The 22,088-nt window shown below is 42.6% G+C and overlaps 1 protein-coding gene across 3 annotated transcripts in view; it reads left to right on the plus strand.

Moving 5' to 3' along the window:
• cadpsa (Ca2+-dependent activator protein for secretion a) overlaps positions 1-22,088 on the plus strand; it is a gene marked incomplete at both ends in the record, with an annotated part of 143,171 nt that overhangs the window by 42,772 nt on the left and 78,311 nt on the right. For all 3 annotated transcript variants that reach the window (XM_080728398.1, XM_080728399.1, XM_080728400.1), the window contains 2 exons: positions 14,571-14,651; positions 18,815-19,057. In XM_080728398.1, coding sequence (XP_080584524.1) covers positions 14,571-14,651; positions 18,815-19,057 — 324 coding nt within the window. The remainder of the gene's footprint in view (positions 1-14,570; positions 14,652-18,814; positions 19,058-22,088) is intronic.

Here is a 22,088-nt window from a genome sequence, read left to right on the forward strand (position 1 = left end):
TTTTTTTTTTTAAGTTTTTTTTTTTTATGATGACGTCACAATCGGCAGATGACGTCACAATCGGCAGCAAATCTGGATAGCCTGTTTTGAGAACCCGTGGGATACTTTTAACCTTCGCCTTCTCAAAACCAGAGAAAGACACAACGGTCAGAAATGGGACTTTGTGAGGATAGAAGGTGCTAGTGGGACCCCAAAAAAAGGTTTTAAAATAGGAAAAGTGAAATTTCATGGTGTATCACCTTTAAAAAACAAATATGTCTAAGCATTTTTTTGTTAAAACCAAATTTAGATTGGCTATTTATTTCCGATTTGATTGTCCATTTCCGCTTTTCACCATACAACAAAGTAAATATAGGGCTTACGGTAAGTCGTTAGACCATTTTCTGTATGGACCAACCCTCTATTAAATGATATCCTTTTCCCTATAAAACGTAATCCTTTTCACCTGCGATTGACCCCACTACAAACCGGTTAAACTAGTGTTTTCCCGTCTGCTTTGGGGCCAGATGCTTTAACCAGAGTTGAGCAGAGGACTCCGCTCCCGCCGGCAGCATGGGTTCTAGCATGATGCTGCTTGCCTCATTAGGGGAGCCATTATGGTCTCACCCACGCACTGGAAGAAAGAGAGCCATTTGATGCTGAACCGCTCTGTAGCGGATGCACCCCTATTGCCACACAAACATGGACTGGCAAAATGGGTATGCTTACTATACCTCTCTGTGGACGGGAAAACAAAATGCCAATCCCTACCGCCGTATGGCTTGGAGGATGCTGGGTTTGTGTCTTTGCATGTGCATGCAATGCATGCAGTGGTGGAAAAAGTACTCACATATTTTACTTAAAGGGGAAGACCACCCATTTTCATTATTGAACTATGTCATTAATATACCTTAGAGGAGGAAAAAAAAAAAAGTTCCCCCTCTTTTGTGTTCCCTAGAACTGGAGGATTGATTTTGGGGTTTGTATTGCAAATCACAACTTGATGACATCACACATTGTACTTTACAATACAAACCTCTAACTCCTCTAAGGTATATTAATGACATAGTTCAATATTATCAATTCTGCAATATACAAATACTCTGTTAAAGGTAAAAGTCTGGAATTAAAAACTTACGTGAGTAAAAATATGAAAGTGTTGACATCAAAATGTTTGATGTAAATTTCAAGTTTTCAAACGAATAAAGATCGTTTGAAAATTGCAGATCTACAAGCTTGCGACGCATTGTGAGCTTGTAGATTGCCTATTTTCAAATGGCTGAAATGTAAAGTATGTTTTTTAATAATGATAATAATAACTAAAGTTTTCAAATAATTGTAGTGGAGTAAAAGTACAATATTTGCCTCTGGGATGTAGTGGAGTAGAAGTAAAAGTACTGGAAATTGTAAATACTCAAGTAAAGTGCAAATACCTCAAAATTGTACTTAAGTAAAGTTACTTTACACCACTGCATGCATGTTGCAAACCCCTGCCAATCCGCTATTAGCTCTTATCAGGCCAATAAGCGCCTCAGAGATCAAAATGATAAAAAACATGATACAATTACACGGTAACAAACTAACACACATGTATACTGTAAGACAGCATTGGGAGTCAGAAAGCGAAAGGCCATCTCTTTTGATGAATGTGCCTCGGGCAGTAATGATGGCTCGAGCCAAGGAGACAAATTGAATTGTGGGCCATGGCAGCGGATATGTTAGCCCGGGAAGAACAGAGTGGGTGTTCTTCCTTTTTATCAGATGGGTTTTTAGCCATTATGGGCGCGGTGAAGTCAGCATGCTGAGTGTTCTTTCCCTGAAAGCCTCTAACTGCTCAGAATGGAAAGCAGACGGCACAGTGCAGCGCTGCCACAGAGGAGCTAATGCATGGCTGCAGCTAGCGGGAAGGCGGAGTTGGACAGTCAAGCCCCGCCCTGAAGGTCTTGCCCCTCCTACCGTGTCATTTTAGGATTTATGTGACCTTTACCCTTTCAGTATGTCAGATTGGAATAAGGTTCGGTTCAGGCATAGTTTTTCTGAGGTTATAGTTTAGGAATAAGGTTAGTTTTAGGCATAGTTTTACTGAGGATACATTTAGAAATAAGGTCTAGCTGTGATAAATGTATATGGCGAGGCCACACTTATCCACTAATACTGGACGTGCCCACGGCTACAGCCATTCTGGAGTGGCGTTGTCACACTCTGGCTGTGAGTGAGGGTAGTGTAGGCCGAAAAAGGCACTTGAATCAGTTTCCAAAATACTCAAAATATTAAAACATATACAAATAGGAAAATATTCAAAGTCAGTCAGTCAGAGAGTTCTTTGTTGCAAAAAAAAGTAAACACATGCTTTTATTCACCTTTCAGTCCAAGAAAACAGTGTTCACCAAAAGCAGCACAAACTCGGCTCTATTTACACAAGACTGGCCAGATTGGCATTGGGTCTTCTCAGCTCACAGCCCTACTTTGACTACCTGAGCAGGTGGCAACCCCCCTTCTTAAATAGGCTAAGCCTCTCCCACCGGACCGTACCATCTTAAATTGATTCCACAATTCACATAAGAACCAGTATATAACTTTTCCATGTCAAATCCATGACAATACAATGCAGACATATCACATTTCTCAATTACTTCCATAATAATTCAACTCTATTTACATAAACCCACAGGTAATGCCTCAGCATTCACATTTTGATTGAGCACAGGTGTGCTCAATCAACACTGTGAGCTTGAACAGGCTCCCTACTATGGAGTCAATAGCACTCACAACAGGATATATCAATACAACAAATACATATTATTGGTGACAAAACAATACAGTGCAACCCAAACTTCTCAACTTTAAATAGAGTCCGTCAAAACATCTGGGGAAACACTGGAAACATGCTTCAAGTCTGTTTAAGTATGTTAGTGGCAAGGTAAATTGCCACAGGTGCATTCAGCACTCTATCCAACATTTTACAACGCGACTTGGACCCAGACCCTTTACTGGCTTTGTTTGGTGCAGTTGGAGGTGAGGACCTCCCTCTAACGGACAGAGGGTCGTACGGTTGACTTCACTTTATTGATCGCTAGACGCGCCATTTTGCTGAAGAGGGTTTTTTCACTCTCATAATATATACGTTGATATGTTTGCACCTGAGACTGTTTACCTGCCTTTGGGCTCATTTCTCTTTAAAAAATAATAAAAAAAGATTTGAAAAGAAATAAGGTTAGGTTTAGGCATAGTTTTACTGAGGATGCGTTTAGGAATAAGGTTAGGTTTAGGCATAGTTTTACTGAGGATACGTTTAGGAATAAGGTTAGGTTTAGGCATAGTTTTACTGTGGTTACGTTGAGAAATAAGGTTAGGTTTTTAGGCATAGTTTTACCGAGGTTACGTTTAGGAATACCCTGTTGGCGACGTGTTCCTAGGTCGCCGGATTTGAGCCGGGGCGAGCGTGTTTTGGGGACGGTTCTTGTATTTATTATGGGTCCTGGTCTGGATTTTGGAAAATGTAGTCACCATCCCCTTGTGTCAAGTTGCTGTGCACAGTCCCTTTCATCATGATATGGGACATGTTCACAGGTACACAAAGAGGGAGGACATGTGCTATATTTGATAATCACGGACAAATGCAGCCACACAATAAAGCTGCAAAAGCCTATTTGCTGCGCATAAATGTGGGCCTATTAGGCGAATGAGAAAGGCGGGGCCAAAATGATTATCTCGCTATTATTGTTCAAAACACCTTTGAAGCACAATCTCCACTGTCCAGCTTTGCTGCGGTGTGTGTGTGTGTGTGTGTGTGTGTGTGTGTGTGTGTGTGTGTGTGTGTGTGTGCGTGGGTGTGTGTGTGTGTGTGTGTGTGTATACTTGTGAGGACCAAATCTCCCCACAAATAGACACTCTTTCTGGTTGTTTTATGCTTAAAAAAAGTTAGGGTTAGGATTAAACATTTATAAATTAGGTTTAGGGATTAGAATTATAGTTATAGTTATGATATGATAGTTATAGTTATAGTTATGTTTTCTACACAGTTGCTCGCTGGTGTCATGCACTGAAAAATAACTGATCTCTAAGCTCACGTGTGGGCTTGTAGATCTGCTATTTTTCTCAAAAAGAAATCGGCATTCATAAAATCACTGTCATAAAACATTTTATGTACTCACAAGTATAGTAATACAAATGTGCGTGCGTGTTATCTGCACAGTGGTGCTGCATTTAGTTAATCAGAAACTGTTTGCTTGTTTTTATGTCTTTGTGTCTGTGTACATATTTGAGTCTGCTGCTATGTCCTTTCCTTTCATCTTGTATGTGAAACCTTTCCTGGTGGACACACACACACACACACACACACACACACACACACACACACACACACACACACACACACACACACACACACACACACACACACACACACACACACACACACACACACACACACACACACACACTATCTTGTGCCTTTGTTCTAGTTGTCATGGTGATGGTAAACACAGGCACAGGAGGGCCCTGTCAGCTGCTGTCCCCATGTGTGACTCAGGGGCAACAGAGAAGTGATTGCTTCTCTATTAATCACATGTGGTATCAGGGGTTTGGTGTGCTAATCCCTCCAAAGGAGATTGTAATGTGTTCATATCAAAGGAGAGGAGCATGGGAGGAGAGAAGCAAAGCCATGCAGTGGTCAAGGGAAAGGAGAACACAAGGGAAAGAATAAAAAGAGGAGACGCGCAAGAAACTAAATATGTTAAATGAGAAGGGAAAAGAGGAGAGGCATGGGGGGCATAAAAGACAAGTGCTAGTGGATCCTGGTTAGGGGAGGAGTGATAGTGAATTCACGTTAGGTGACTCGAGAGTAATAGTGAATTCTGGTTAGCAGAAGAGAGAAGGGCCACCCTATTTAGACGGCGCTAAATACCGCCACGCTAAGGAGATTCCGTCTATCAACTAACGTTTTGGAAGCGTTAATATTGATCATCTGGTTATTATGATTGTTTTGCTTTTCGCTGTTTGGTTGATTGATTGAAGACTTTATTAGAAGAAGTTTGCATAGGAAAAAGTACAGTTTCATGACGGTACAGTTCACTGGTACAAGGTCTACTAAAAGGAGATCCTAGAAAAGACTAAGCTTATTTCCATAGGAAACCATTTAAGTATCTCATATATCATTGAATGACAGACGGATAGAATACAGTACTATGCAGTAGATATAGTCAGGAAAAAAGGGGGAAACAATTTAAAACAAATAAAAACATCATACAGTAGGTAAATACAAAGAGGGGTCAGGGGAGGGTAGGGCTGGGCTATGTTTGTTTTTACCAGTTGCGAACGGCTGCTGCCTGTAAGTGGTTTTTCAGGGCGATTTTAAAGGATGCTAGTGATCCACACTCCTTTAATGCCTTCGGTAAGGCGTTCCACATTTTTGTGGTATAGCAGAAGAACGAGTTTGACCCTTTCTTTGAGGTGACTCTGGGTTGAACGTGATCTGTGGCACTGCCTCTGGTGACGTAATTATGGACATCCTTAACCTTTATAAAGTATTTGTGCACTCAGTCCCTGAAGAATTATTCATGGGCGTGTTTCGGTCCTCTCCTTTAAGAGAGTAAGAACTGGCATAAAACCTTTTCTTGAACAGCTTTGGAGGGGGGATGAAGGGGCAAAGGTGTCATATTTGCACAGACAAATGGACAGACAGTAATGAAGGCCTATAATTCTCTAGTCCCTGTTTTCTTTGCTTATTCACACATCAGTGATATCACACTTGCAAATAATCTTTGGATTAGGGATGTTCCTATAGCGGTTATTTTCACTGACGTATACACAACAATTTTTATAATTATTTTCTAATCGTAATTTCGCCCAGAAAATAGACAAAATGTTGTACATTTTGATCTATTAGGGCAAACCTTATCTGAAAAAAGTATCAAGAGTATATAAAAGACTTTTAAAATGTTATATAATATTGGAATCTTGCTCAAATAATCAATTACATCATGCTGCAAAATGCGCATATCTAGGTTAGATCAATTAACTCCCACACGCAGCTGGTGTGTGTGTGTGTGTGTGTGTGTGTGTGTGTGTGTGTGTGTGTGTGTGTGTGTGTGTGTGTGTGTGTGTGTGTGTGTGTGTGTGTGTGTGTGTGTGTGTGTGTGTGCTTGCACACGATTATATAGGTTTAACTGGAGTATGATTTACGGATGATGACCCATCAAGGATAATCACTGGGTTATTATTGAAGCTAATGATGAATCGTGAGCTGGCAGATCAGCTGTTTTCTGCAAAGGGAAAAAGGAGGGTTCCAGGTATAGACCCCTGGCGGACCCCAGGCGGACCCCAGTCCCCTTAAGTATAGGGTTTAAGTGGTTAATAAAAAGCATAGGCATGCTTTAAGATACCCATAATACATTGTTAATACCGTACAAGATGGGACATGTACAGTACTTTAAATAATACCAGTAATGTGAACCTATTCATCATAGCTTATTTGTTGACAGAGGGAGGAACAACAATTTTGTAACAACTCAAATCAAAAGGGATATTTACTGTATTTGTACTGATTTTTGCTCTGATGTTGTATATGTGTATTAGAGTCCTTTACAGTGCATATTGTGTGTGTGTGTGTGTGTGTGTGTGTGTGTGTGTGTGTGTGTGTGTGTGTGTGTGTGTGTGTGTGCGTGTGCGTGTGCGTGTGTGGCTGTGTGCGTGTGCGTGTGCGTGTGCGTGTGTATTTGTGTGTGTGCGTGCGTGTGTGTGTGCGTGCGTGTGTGTGAGTGTCAAATGTCCTCACAGAATTGTGTGGACAAATTTCCTGTTCCTCACATGCTTGGGGCTGGCTTTAGGATTAGACATTTCGAGGTTAGGTTTAGAAGTTGGGGTTGGAGTTCTGGGCGTTTTAGAATTTTGTTCGACGCCAGTGCCATGTACCACAAATATCAGATCGACAAGCTCACATTGTGCGTTTGTTTGTAGATCTGCACTTTTCCCACCTAGTATTAGGTGTAAAAATTTCCCCAAATGATGAAAATGGCATTAATGAACTCACTGTCTTAAAAGGTTGATGTCCTCACAAGTATACTGTAGTAGCTAAATGAATGAGTGTGTGTGCGTGTATGTGTGTGTCACACGCGTGTGACACACGCATGTGCGTATGCGTGCTTGCTCACACTAGAGAGAGAGAGAGAGAGAGAGAGCGTATGTGCAGCCATTTAAAAAAGGCAGGCGAGGAGTCGATTGGGAGAACCTGTAGCCATGACAACAGGCTCAGACAAGTAGCGTGTTTACTGAGGCAGAAACGTGTCCAAGTCAGAGTTCCCCACAAGAAGCACAGCTCAGCTGAGCTTCACTGACCCCTCCCCTACACTCCACCTGTCCCCTGCACGTCAGTCATTCGCTATACGGTAACACTCAGTCAATTTTCCTCTGCAATGCTCTAAACCAGTGGTTCTCAACCTCTGGGTCGGGACCGGTCCCCAGATGATTAACTTAATATACAATGTTGTTTTCTCACTAAGCAGTAAACAAACCAACATAATGTTTAAGTGTATAGAGGGTATATCTACACATTTCTAAAGTGTCAAGTTAAGGACTTTTTAATACCTCTAAAATGACAAATTACACATTGACCAAAATGTCAAATATTAGAGGCAGAAAATGTGAAAATAGCAGATCTACATGCTCACAACGCCTCGCGTTGCGAGGCGTTGTGAGCAAGTAGATCGGCTATTTTCACAATAAAACAATGTTATACAAAATGTAATGCCTCAACTCTTAGTGCTCATCAGGGTGGGGTGTTCCCCATTTTGGGGGTCGCGACCTGAAAAGGTTGAGAACCAGTGCTCTAAACCAGGGGGCTTTGGGTTATATGGGGATATGGGTTAAGAATTTGTGTTTTCTTGAGTTGCCTATTTGTCTATTCGGGGCTATAGTGGTTTGGAGAGGGTCATATCATTTCTTTTTCCACACTAGGCCAGGGGTCATCGTCATGCTGGCTTGTGGTGGTCATTTTTGTCAAAAAACAAAAAGGTTTTTGCCACGGATATTCAAAACGAGTGGACAATAATATAACCCTGAAACACATAAAGAGATAGCCCTGATTGACCTTAACAGGTCTGTTACTCTGAGAGTGTACAAATGGAACCAAATGGACCCGTGAAAAAATAGACCACGGACATGGAAAAGTCCTTGCCACGGACAAGTCTTTGTCACGGACACATTTGTCTGTGTACTTGATGACCCCTGCACTAGGCCTGTTCTTCAGGTATGTCAGTGTGGACAAAAACACTCTCACAGATATCTACTGTCCTACATTACTGAAGGCATGGTCAGGGACCACATGCAATACCTTCACACACCACCAGTGGTCCACAGACCACCAGTTGAAAACTCCTGTTCTAAATCAATGGTTCTCAAAGTGGGCTGCCGAATCGCGGCAGATTAAAAATAAAAATGGCTAACTGAGCTCTATTATCTTGCAACTTTTGTTTTGGAGTGCCGCTTCTTTTCCACCTTGGTGGACTATCTTTCTACTGGTATGTACTGTGGCATCCTTCCGTTTAAACCTAAAGTACTAGACAACAGTTATTTTGGACTTCTCTGCCCCTACTGTAGCTTCAACTATTTGTAACAATATAAACTCTTTCAACCGGCCACGATTTATTCAAGATGTGCCTGTAGACAATATCCTGCACTGGGTGACCTTTATGGGTATGGCTTGTTTGCTAGCTTTGAACAATCATTCTCCACATTCAACCCTCAGAACTCGGATTTGTAACTTTGCAAAATCCATCACAGTGTTTCTCAAAGTGGATTTCAGGGACTCTCTAGGTTATTTTAAGGGGGTCTAAATTGACCCTTGCAAGTCTATAACTTTGACAGTGTGCAAATGTCACCAAATGGACCACCAGGGTCCATTTGGTGCCATTTTAAACTGTCAAAGTTAAAGGGAGACCTTCAAATGTCAAAGTTTGAGAACCAGTGATCCATCACATTACCATTTCTGTAGGCTCCTCCGGCCTCAGGCATTGACCACGTTCTTGCAGTTATACTGACTTGTTAAAAAGCGCTTTCATATATTTTCATTTATCAGCAGTGACTCCTCAAGCTCTGCATAAGATCAAGACAGGTTGGGAGACTGAACCAGGCATCACTTTATCAGATAAATGGTGGGATGATGCGGTAAATGCAATAAACTCATCCTCCTCCTGTCTGTGGCTTAGCCTCATTCAATTCAATGTACTTCATAGGGTCCATTTTCGTAATGCTAGATTACTGAAGATTTATGCAATATCATACCTCTCCGATGTCTGTGACAGATGCTCTTGGGCATTAGCAGACCTGACTCATATGGCCAGGCCATGCTCTGAGCTTGATGCAATATACTGGATGTCCTTTTTTTTTTGTAATATCAGAACTTACTCCGGGAGCATCAGTGGTTCCAATTCTTTACTTACATAAAGGTATAAATTCCACAATGTTGAAATAATCTGTTACAAAGGGTTCAATATTTGTCTCTGAGATGTAGTAGAGTAGAAATATAAAGTATCGTAAAATAGCATTATATATAAGTATCGTATTTGAGTAATGTTTGAGTAAATGCAACCTAATTAGTTATTTTCCACCACTCAGATTGCTGAGGAGGGAGTTAGAATGACTGCTAAACAAACTTAGGCAGCTAATCTCCCTTTCCTCTTTAATTGCCTGTCATCCAATTCTTCTCCTATGGAAAATTGCTAACCAACCTCAAGCACATCCTGTTTATTGAATTGGAAATGGGAATTTTCTGCCCATGGATCGCCAGAAAATTTTCATAAATGCTGGCAGGCTGTCAACTCTCACTTTGAAACAATGCAATCTATGCAAGTCCGGAATGATGCCCCACCGACCTGATTATGCAATACTCGTTGTCAGAGTACCCATTGTACGCATTAATGGATTGAAATCCAAATAACACTCAAGTGAGGTAAAGATATATATATCTTTTTAAATGAAGTGTCGTTGTTGCAGATGAGGAGGATGTAATTTCCTTGAGGTTACGTTAGGTAAGGCAGAATGGACAGCGTTGGCCACAGTCCAGGCTCCGGGTGTCAGGGATATAGAGAGACAGGCATGGAGACACTGAACTAAAAAACAAAAAACTAATAAAAAGAACATGTGAAGTGTACGTTCCACCCCCATTTAACTTAGTGTTCATATCGTAAAGAAAGAGAGAGAGAGAGAGAGAGAAAGAGAGAGAGAGAGAGAGAGAAAGAGAGAGAGAGATTACAGCATGCATTATTATAAACTCACACTGCACACATTTTTGGATGTGCGCATATCCTTTACAGTGCATATTGTGTGTGTGTGTGTGTGTGTGTGTGTGTGTGTGTGTGTGTGTGTGTGTGTGTGTGTGTGTGTGTGTGTGTGTGTGTGTGTGTGTGTGTGTGTGTGTGTGTGTGTGTGTGTGTGTGTGTGTGTGTGTGTGTGTGTGTGCGCGTGCGCGCGCGCGTGTGTGTGTGTGTGTGTGTGTGTGTGGGGCTCCTGTTTGCCTGCAGTGGAAACAGAGGTAATTCCTACGTGCTCTTTGCTTGGTGGCAGCAGCAGAGGTGGGTGTTGGGGAATCATGTTTTAATGCACCTGGATGGGAGGAAATCAATACCAAGGAGAGAAGCAGGTGAAAGGGTGGGAGTCAAGCTCCATTTACGCTTCACCGTATGGCAGTGTTGTGTGTTGAAAATAGCGCTCTAGATAGATATTTTTAGGCGCGTGGCACCGCCAGACAATGGATCACAAATGTGTCACTTTGTGTGTGTGTGTGTGTGTGTGTGTGTGTGTGTGTGTGTGTGTGTGTGTGTGTGTGTGCGCGCACGCGCGCATGCGTGTGCGTGCGTGTGTGTGTGTGTAAGAGAGAGAGAGAGAGAGAGGGAGGGAGGGAGAGAGAGAGAGAGAGACGTTTTTGATAGGTCATGCCAATAAAGCTTTCTGACTTTTTTAAACAGATCAAGGAGGAAGATTAACGTAAAAAGGAAGTATTTACGTTAATAAAATGTTCTCAAGCTATTATTGGTCTCAATCTATTCGAGAGTTATCTGACTGAAATAAGGTTTAAGTGATTAGTTGTGTGCTGATGTCACACACCCAAAAAATCTACAAGCCTCCTCGTTTTGAGCTTGCAGATAGCCTTATTTTCAGGTGCGACACTTGCATCATGCAACTAGGTATACATCAGGCTTTAATGTACTGTAGCTAACATGGACCCCCTGGGCCATATTACAGTCCTTCACGCCCCCTTGCCTGCTGTACTTACTGTATGTGCCTAATTACTATAGAAATGCCACCATCTACCATTGGGAATTCTGAGACAGAAAAACTTGGTACTTAAACAGAAGTACATACACTACAGGCATGTGCACATGGATACTCTGTGTGTGTGTGTGTGTGTGTGTGTGTGTGTGTGTGTGTGTGTGTGTGTGTGTGTGTGTGTGTGTGTGTGTGTGTGTGTGTGTGTGTGTGTGTGTGTGTGTGTGTGTGTGCTCACGTGCGAGTACACACACGCGCGTACACTCGTACACATACTGTACACGTGAACAAACACACATTCCCTCACACAGATGCCATGGTGATTTCTGTCCTCATTATCCATTGGCTGTAGCAAGAATTGCTTTATCGACTCCGTCTCAGAGCTGGCTGTGAATGTTTGCTGGTCAATTTTGCTTGCTGGAGGTGTGTTCTGTCTATTCTATGCCCTACATTTACACATGACATCATACCAGTTTTGCTTAAATGGTCACTGTGGTCAGAATTCTTTTTTTATATCACATGTTGCTGTGAGAGGTAGTATTCAGACCATGTGTGTGGTTGATAGCTTATGAACACACATTCCCACAAGTCACCATTATAAAGCCTATTAATGAAATATGAACTCCTTGAAAGATATTTGAAATAGAAACTATTTATGTTCTTTTGTGGTAGCCTACCTTCCAGCATGACAACACTTTCCCTACTATATTGGTAATATGGCCTAGATAATAAATGATTATTTTGTTCAACTTATATGCACCTAAATTGTTGAACCTAAAAGTGTTCTGTTGAAATCGGATGGACTGTGATTGCAATCAGTGTGCGCGCTTCTTAATCCAAATAATGCATTGTTTGTTGTTTGGATTAAGATTCATCAAAATCCATCTAATTAGTAAGGTAATATCTGCGCCGTCACTGTGCCTGGTGAGTTTTATGCCAGGTCACACCTCGTTGTATTTATTCATTTACCAGGGACAGTGCACATCAATCAATATTTCAACATTAGTTAGTTAGCTAAGAGCTAAATAATGATTAGCATTTTATAGAGCTTTTTTAAGTACTCAAAACACTTTACAATGGTTGAATGAATGAAGGAAGCGGCGAACAGTCGACACCAGCATCCTCACTTTCCACAACCAATGGTGGAAATGTGGGGTTCACTTCGACAAGGACACTTCGACATGTGGACAGAAAAGCCGGGATTCAAACCGTCGACCCAAGGATCATTGGACAACCCTCTCTACCTCCTGAGTCACGCCGCCCACAATGACATCATTGTCATTATGTGGTCCCTGATAGCAGGATGTTAAACTTGATGGCCTGTAACTATCGATGCAAAACCATTTGGTATCTAGACACATGCGCACGAGGTGTAAGAATTCCAACTGTGTTGTTTGGAAAATTGCAATGATTATTGCGCTGCCCAGAGGCAAGGGTTTTTAAAGAGTAGATAGGATAGGATCCCAGAGATGAAAATATACCGTGTCAAACTGTGTGTGCGTACCTACAGTATGTGTAGTGTGTCATCTGGAGAGGGACAGGGATCATATCCCTTCCTGTTGCCAACTGTTATCAACAAGCATGCACAGAAACTCCAAAACACTCACATGTATGCAGTACATGCACACAATCACATATGCACACACACACACACACACACACACACACACACACACACACACACACACACACACACACACACACACACACACACACACACACACACACACACACACACACTCTGGCAAATTTACCAGTAAAGATCGTTGCACAGTGCTGCGTTTTCTTCAGCCGAATATAAGATCAAATTTTGAAGCACGTAAATAAAGAAATCAACCTCACGTTATTACAACCACGTTTGCACACTGCCGCCCGTTTTGTATTTATTTTCGGACCACTGGGTCCCTTGCTCTCTCTATTTCTCTCTCTCTCCTTGCCCTGAAAAACGCATTTCGCAACGAAAAGAACGCAGCAGTGTGCAACCATCTTAAGGGTCCATTTGGTAACATTTGTTCAATTAACATTCAGGATTGTCATTTCTTAAATGTAATGGTTCACAACAGACTCCAATGCAATAAATAGCATTGCTCTCAGAGTCTTGCCTGACCTTGTTAATCAGCAGACAGTGCTGCTGTGAGTATTGATCATACTGTAGTCCTGGGGTGAGGCCCTGAGGAATACCATGTTGTTATCAGATTGATCTCAAGCCTCTACTTCCACTGGATTGTGTGAGCACCGAAGGCCTCACTCAGCCAGAGTGGGAGATGTGAGGTATTGATGTCTGCTAGCTACAATGCCCTGGAGGGGTGTACTCTGCTGTGATTATGGGTAGGCATGCCGCCTACTGCTGTGGCGCACGACAGAGCTGTGAAGTTGTGAAGTTTGACGGGGATGTCGGTGTTAATATACATTACGGGGTGATTGGTGATATGGCAAATGAGGGTGAGAGGGATGGTGGTGTGTTTGGTGGTTTGGGTGGTGTTGCACGTCAGTGTAACAGCCGAGATTACACCCCCCGGCAAACTATACCTGGGGTTAAAGTGGGTCAGCCTGTTTTATACCCCCTGGGTTACTGGACTAGCCTGGAATATACCCCAGGGTATAAAAGAGGCGAGCCCACTTTAGTTTTGCCGGGGTATGTTAAGCCTCTATTGTAGTCCAAGGTGAAGAGCTATCACTTCACCGCGGTGTAGTTTTCTATCTATCACCCAGGTCCTAGGCTTTGTTATACATTTTTAGGTGATAGTTAGAAAACTACACCGCGGTGAGGTGTTAGATCTTCACCTTGGACTATAGTGGGACAACAACCTGGGAACCTGTTTGAAATCTTTTACAGATTCAGCTGAGATTAGTTGGACAATTAACCTGTGTCAACCATGCTGTCTAAGATTTATTGTTGCCACACTCATCATGGCATGCCAACACATTAAGCCTGATTTATTTGTTACAACGTGTGTGTGTGTGTGTGTGTGTGTGTGTGTGTGTGTGTGTGTGTGTGTGTGTGTGTGTGTGTGTGTGTGTGTGTGTGTGTGTGTGTGTGTGTGTGTGTGTGTGTGTGTGTGTGTGTGTGTGTGTGTGTGTGTGTGTGTGTGTGTGTGTGTGTGTGTGTGCGTGCGTGCGTGCGTGCGTGCGTGCGTGCGTGCGTGCGTGCGTGCGTGCGTGCGTGCGTGCGTGCGTGCGTGCGTGCGTGCGTGCGTGCGTGCGTGCGTGCGTGCGTGCGTGCGTGCGTGCGTGCGTGCGTGCGTGCGTGCGTGCGTGCGTGCGTGCGTGCGTGCGAGAGAGAAACATTTGAAAATCTTAATGTGTATGTGATGTTTTTGTTTCCACAGCTGGACAACCCTGATGAGCAGGCTGCCCAGATCAGAAGAGAGCTGGATGGACGGTTGCAAATGGCTGACCAGATAGCCAGGGTAAAGGAATCTCCACTTCATATTGCATATATAATACTGCATAACCAGGTTGAACAGAAGATCCACAGGACTGGACAGGACACGTTCATTACACCAAAAATGTCAGATGAAAATTTAGATAATGTTATTGCAGCTACAAAAAAGAAACTAAATACTTGTAGTGCCCAAAGTCCTATACTTTAGGTGCAACTGGTCGCCGAGGGAGTTCAGACGTGTGCTCATAATAACTGAAATCTGAAACCGTTTCTTTGTGTGCACAAATTATAATATTTATTAGCCTACAACAGACCACAGCTCCTGAACACCGTCAGAAAATGTTTGCCTCTGCCACTGGCAACACCTGAGGCTGATTAGGGACAGGGTTAAATCGCCAGGCAATCAGGCTCAAATGGCTGTTACAATACTTTTAAATTCAAGGTGTAATTGGGGTGCCCGCTGGCCTTGCGGTCCAGGCGCATACCACATAGGCTCTGATGCCTGACAGCATGTCGCTGATTCGAATCCCGATCCCGACAACCTTTGCTGTTTGTCACTCCCAAACTCTCTCCCCATTTCCTGTCTGTCTACTGTCCTATCAAATAAAGTCATAAAAGCCCCAAAACAAATCTTAACAAAATAAAAATAAATTCAAGGTGTAATAATAATTTAGCAATATTACACAAAACATGTGCTTCATCATTATATCGCATTACACGGATGTGGTTAGGACCAAGGTGTTTGCGGCGACCGCCGAGTTACAAGCACCACTGAAATCAACCATAATGGTTATACAATGGTTACCAACAAAATAACAGATATTGTTGTAATGAACAGTGGATTTCTGCTCTGAAGGAAGAGCCATGAGAACGACTTTCCTTAGGGACACCTTTTATTCGTAACACACCAAACTGTGCCCTGTGCCCTGCTCAAATCACATACAGCAGCTCCAAGCCTCCAACCAACCCAACTCGATGATACAGAAGGATGGGGTTACTTCCTGTAACAACTCCTTTTACCCAGTGTTTCTCAAGCCTTTACATTTGAGGGTCTCCCCTTAACTCTAACATTATACAAATGGAACCAAATAGACCCTAATGGGTCCATTTGGTTCCATTTGTATACTGTCAGAGTTACAGACTTGTAAGAGTTGATTTAGACCCTCCAAAAAGGACAGAACCACTGCTTTAACTCACGGTGTAAACATAAATGAAATAAATTAATACAGGACATCGCAAAACAACATGGCACATTAATGCCCATAACACAGTCTGCATAACATAATTCCCAATGCAAATAATAACAATGAAGCAATAACAGAGCTCATGGCCGTTATTATTGCCAGTATCCTATTGCCATGGCAACACTATACTTTTCAAGCCTTCCAGACTAAATGGCATTTTTATTTAATTTTGAATACTTGAGTAACCTCTAATGAAACTGACTGCATAAACCATATTATTATTACTAGAAGCTGGGCCGCGGCCCAGCGTCTAGTCGGCGACCTGGCCAACTCGGAACAATGTAAATAGGGAATGAATGCCCCGCCCTTTAGGACCTGTTTTGACCATCTGTCTGCCTGTGTCCATTTATGCCCATATATGGAGATATCTGTATCTGTCTGTCTGTCTGTCGGCGTCCATTTTATGTCCATATATGGAGATCACTGCAGTTATAGTTCTGGGTCCATTTTATGCCCAGATATGGAGATATCTGTCTATCTGCGTCCATTTTATGCCCATATATGGAGTATCTGTCTGTGCCTCCAACTGTGTTGCAGACACAGTGCCGGTTCCCCCTTTAATGCAAACCTCACACCTGTTGTCATAGGACCCGTTTTGAACATCTGTTTGCCTGTGTCCATTTATGCCCATATATGGAGATATCTGTATCTGTCTGTCTGCGTCCATTTTATGCCCATACATGGAGATCTTTGACCATCTGTTTGCCTCTGTCCATTTATGTCCATATATGGAGATATCTGTATCTGTCTGTCTGCAATCCATTTTATGCCCATATATGGGGGCATTCATTTTATGCCCATATATGGAGAACGCGCGTGCCCGTGGGACGAACGGTTCTCGAGATACGCGGATTACATACATACATACACACTCACAGAGATTTTTTGTTGACTCATGTGGCGTACGTGATGTCAGAGCCTTTTATGAAGTGATGTCACAATGAGTCAGAGCTTTCGCCGATTTCCTCCGGAACAGCAACCCCGCATAAGGAGATTCCGAAAAAAAAAAAAAGAAAACCGCGCGTCGGGTCGGGTCGAGACCCGGCACTGCACTCCGTGCCGCGGCGGGGAACGCGCGTGCCGAATCTGAAGCCGGTGGGACGAACGGTTCTCGAGATACGCGGATTACAGACACACAGACAGACAGACAGACACGCAGAGACTTCTCGCATTTATAGATAGATTATCCTAAACAGTAAAAAAAGGGAAAAAAAAAAAAAAAAAAAATATATATATATATATATATATATATATATATATATATATGGTATTTGTGTTTTCATTGAATCTATCAGGGTTAAAATGGAGTTGAAGTTACTATGAGTATAAGAAGGGGGCAAATGGGGGGAAATAAATATCAGATATCTAAATACTGAATCAAGCAATTCAAAAACTGTCCTGGGTGTTCTCAAAAGCTTCAAAATTAATTCAAGATCTGTTTTCTTTTCTTTTTTTAATAGCCTACAAGCTCGTATTGTCTTGCTATTTTCAAATAGCTGACTATTCATTCCACTATTTGAAAAGGGTTAAAGTGGTTAAAGTGGGGACCCCCTGAAACTCCCTCAGTAACCGCTCAGGGTCCCCGCAGTAAGCCTGGGAGCAGAAAATGTTTTAATCCATTTAGACCTGGAACGCATTATTACTTTAACCATTATTTTATGCTTTAACTATTCAAAAATAGCAAATATACAAGCTTACAGCGCAGCACGGAGTGCCGCGCTGTAAAATCTTGAAGATTTGCGCAAATCTTTGAATGGGTGCCATGGCATTGGTCCGAAGGTTCATTAGTCCGAATTTGTTAAGAATACTATGCCTAACTCTAACCCTAACCCTAAACCTAACCTCAGTAACCCTAACTAAATTCGGACTAATGAACCTTCGGACTAATGAACCTTCGGACTTATGGGCAGTCCCCCTTTGAATGTGTATTTTTCAATGCAAACTTTTGTAACTCAAAACTTCTGGGGGAACAAGATATTTTGAGATGGGGGTCCACGGCCAAATACATATCATTTTGGGGGTCCTTGACATGAAAAGGTTTGAGCATCACTGACACAGAAACATGCGTTTTTTCAAAATATTCAAGGTTTTTTCACGATTTCTCAAAAATAGCAGATCTACAAGCTCGCAGCGTGGCACTCGGTGCCATGCTGTGAGCTTGTATATCTGCTATTTGTTAACTCTTTTAGTGCTAAAACCGAACAATTTCGGTTCTTTTTTTCAATCCACTACAATATTTTTTTTTGCTATTTTACTTACCCTGAGCTGCTTGTAGAGACGTGGGTGGTCCTGGCTCGTCCATCGCTTTCCAACGAGCCATTCTGCAAGTTCCGACGATTTATTTAATTGAAAATGGTTAAGAATAAAGTTTAGAGCCCCCCCAAAAAAACTCTATTTTTGCGCGACGTATCCGAGGTACCAAAACCGAACAATTCCGGTTTCTTTAATAAAATGAATTAAATAATCGGAGGCCTCGACGAAGCCCCCGTCTAAATTTTGATCCAGGTTGCCTATCCACCGGCCCGTAATCGGGTAACGCCGCTGCATCGCGCCGCCTAATCCAATACATTCTCACATCTTTAGAGACCTTTTTCTCTGAACTGTGTTCCTAGGGCAGCGAAAAAGTTTTTTTTGCGGCTAAATAGCCTCAGATCGGGCTTCAAAAAAAAAAAAAAGCCGATAGCTAACTGTTAGCTCTCTTCCTCCGGTTCACGTTCATAACACTGTTTGCAGTGAAAACCCAAGGCACTTCTGCCTGGGTACCCGGATGTTATAGCGAAGCCCTATGGGAAAATGTCTGGCACTTTAGCGGCCTCCTGTGGCCCCTGGCAGTTAACAATTTAATAGCTAAAGCATAAAAATAACGTTAAAGTGGTTACAATCTAAACTCTAAAGTGACACAATTCCATGGTAGTCATTAATGGCTTTCTTATTCTCTGGCCAGGGTGGGAAGTTCCCCAAGTTTGTGTCCAAAGAGATGGAGGCCATGTACATCGAGGAGCTGCGCTCCTCTGTCAACCTGCTCATGGCCAACCTGGAGAGCATGCCGGTCTCCAAGGGAGGAGAGTTCAAGCTGCAGAAGCTGAAGCGAGGCCATGGCCATAACACCTCCTCCATCATGGACATGGGCCAGGAGGACGAGAACACCCTGTCCAAGTCCGACGTGGTCCTCTCCTTCACACTGGAGGTCAGTACGGGGTTTGGCTGGGGTGGAAAAAGTTTATTTTTTACTTAAGTAAAAGTATCAATACGGCAATGTAGAAATACTCTGTTAGTGTGCCCTCAGACCAAAATACCTATGAGAGTGGAATGCGTTCCGCCAATGCATTTCAATGACGAGTGAAGCGGTTTCATGCCAGCAGAGGATTTCTGCAAAAAACGCTCCCTTCTCATTGAAATACATTGGCGGAACGCGGATTCCACTCTCATAGGTATTTTGGTCTGAGGGCACCCTTACAAGTAAAAGTCCGGAATTCAACATCTACTCGAGTAAAGGTACAAGAGTATTGGTATCAAAATGTACTTAAAGTACCAAAAGTAGAATGTACTCATTATGCACCGTTCAATTTTCAAATTTATGAAATGTATGAATGATCTTTTGAAAATAGCAGATCTACAAGCTCACAATGCGTCGCATCGCAACGCACTGTGAGCTTGTAGATCGGGCTATTTTCAAATGGCCGAAATGTATGGCTGAAGAGGTAAATGTTTTCCAGGTGGAAACGCTGTCCAAAACGTTAATTTAAAATAGTGAAAATAGCCAATCAACAAGCACACAACTCCTCGCACATCGAGGCGTTGTGTGCTTGTAGATCTACTATTTTCACTAGTTTTCTGCGACACTTTTGTATGATGGAGTAGGGCTTTAATTTACGAAAGAACGTACACATTTGAAACTTGGAGATACAAGGTTTCTGCCGGACAGTGACAATACTGGAGAGTGAGATGTCTCTGACCTCTCAGATGAAATGCATGAAGGAAAATGTACGATTTCTTATTGATCAATACATTTACATAACAGTGATGCTGTGATCAGGATGCAGTATGCAATGCATCTCACACAGTCCGTACAACACAGTTGACCCCGTTTCACCCCCTATACCACCATATTTCACACTAATTGGGCATATATTGTACATGTCCTCTGAGTGTCTCCCTGTGGCACTGTACTGTATACCTTCCCTCTGAGAAGATCAATCACCCGTCCACCTCTTAACATCTCCAACCTCTCCTGGAGTACAGAGCCCTCAGGAGAGTTCTTAAATAACACCCATGTGACTAACTAAGTAAGACATACAGTAAGTACAGTATGGCCTGTTTCTATGACTCCCTAGCAGACTGTCCAAGGGATGTACAGAAATATTCAGAAACAGCTTAAAGTATGAATACACACACACACACACACACACACACACACACACACACACACACACACACACACACACACACACACACACACACACACACACACACACACACACACACACACACATTCTTTCTTTCTATCTTCTTTAACGATCAAATCTTAAAGTGTTAGTTCAGCTATTTTTGACATAAAGCTGTGTGAAATACTTGCCATTAAAATAGTGGTTACAAATGTATTAATTGATTACCAGAGTCCCGTGGTCAGAGTTCTGGTCAGTTTTAGATGAATATTAAGTAGTTCCAATGGGGAGGGGCCATTTGGCGTGGTCCAATCATTGAAAATAGATTAATCCACAAAACTAGCATCATTTGTATTGTTGGCCTATTTCTACCATATAGAGCGAGGTTTTGATCTGATCAGCTGACTGCAAAGCACCTTGTTTTGGGGAAATACGTTGCAGCGGCGTAGTGATACTGGACACAAAAAATAGTACCATGTGACAGAGGGGTCAAAGTTGAACGAAAGTTGGTCTATTTGGTAGAAATAGGTCAACAATACAAATGACGCTAGTTTTGTGGATTCATCTATTTTTAATGATTGGACCATGAGCCCCTGCCAAATCACCGGAACTACTTTATATTCATCTAAAACTGACCAGAACTCTGACCACAGGACTCTGGTAATCAATTAATACATTTGTAACCACTATTTTAATGGCAAGTATTTCACACAGCTTTATGTCAAAAATAGCTGAACTAACACTTTAAGAATTATATATTTTAGAAAAGAGTACTTCCTTATTTTGACCAATAAAAAAATCCCATTCAGACACTTACTAGTATGTCTGCATTGTATTATATTACTTTTAATTACTTTAAAGGTGAAAAATAACCTTTATGTCACTTTAGTCTAGTCTATTGCTTTTCAAGTTTGCCTCCAAAACGATTATTTTATCTGTGAAAAGCTCTGTCTGTTGGTCCAGAAATCCGTGCCTACTAGCGAGTTGTGACTGTCTAACCAATCAGGATGACTCTCGTTCGGATTGGTTAGACCTGTCTGTCAATCATGTTAGCCCCGGGTCGGCCGGTTCATGCACTAATGAGCTGCTACTGACAGAGCCTCTCACAGATAACAGAGGCCCAATTCCAATGTCCTCCCCAAGCCCTCAAGCCCTGCACCCTCACTGACTTAAGTGATGTCAGCTGTTAAGGGCTTGAGGGTGCATCCCCCTAGTGGCGAGAAAAATACTTTCTGGGGACTCAGAGGGTGCAGCTCCAACATGGTAGGAATTGATCATATTCACCTGGTGGCCATGTTTAAAATTTGCATTGACAACTGTACCTTCATCGGGTGGCAACTGGGGTGGTGTGCGTTCCATTTCGGCTTGTCTGCCATTTTGGCTCTGCACATCCGGTTGCAACTGACGTTACACAATATGATGTTGTGATTGGCTTTTGGGCTTTGAATTCCTCTTCAAACCTTTAAGTAACTTTTAATAATAAATAACACTCCACCCTCCACCCCCCGGTGGAGGGTCGACGGACCCTCCGTGAGTCAGCCGCCCTGCAGGGGTCTCTCGCCACTGACCACGGGGTGACCGCAACGGAGGTCCGTGAGAGGTGCCGTGGGACCCCGGTGGAGGGTCACCGGTGATGGTCAGCGGCCCCATGGTCAGCGGCGGGGGTCTCGCCACTGACCACCTGGGCCGCTGACCATCACCGGCGACCCTCCACCGGGGTGTCTCTCACCGCTGATATGTATTATTAAAAGAAACTATTTACTAATTATTAAGAAACGTGTTATTTTCCTGTGTTCAATAAGAATTAATCCATGTAGCTGTCTCTAAAAACGA

Source organism: Nannobrachium achirus, assembly GCF_963921795.1.
Source record: "Nannobrachium achirus genome assembly, chromosome: 6".
In the NCBI taxonomy this organism is placed as follows: domain Eukaryota; kingdom Metazoa; phylum Chordata; class Actinopteri; order Myctophiformes; family Myctophidae; genus Nannobrachium; species Nannobrachium achirus.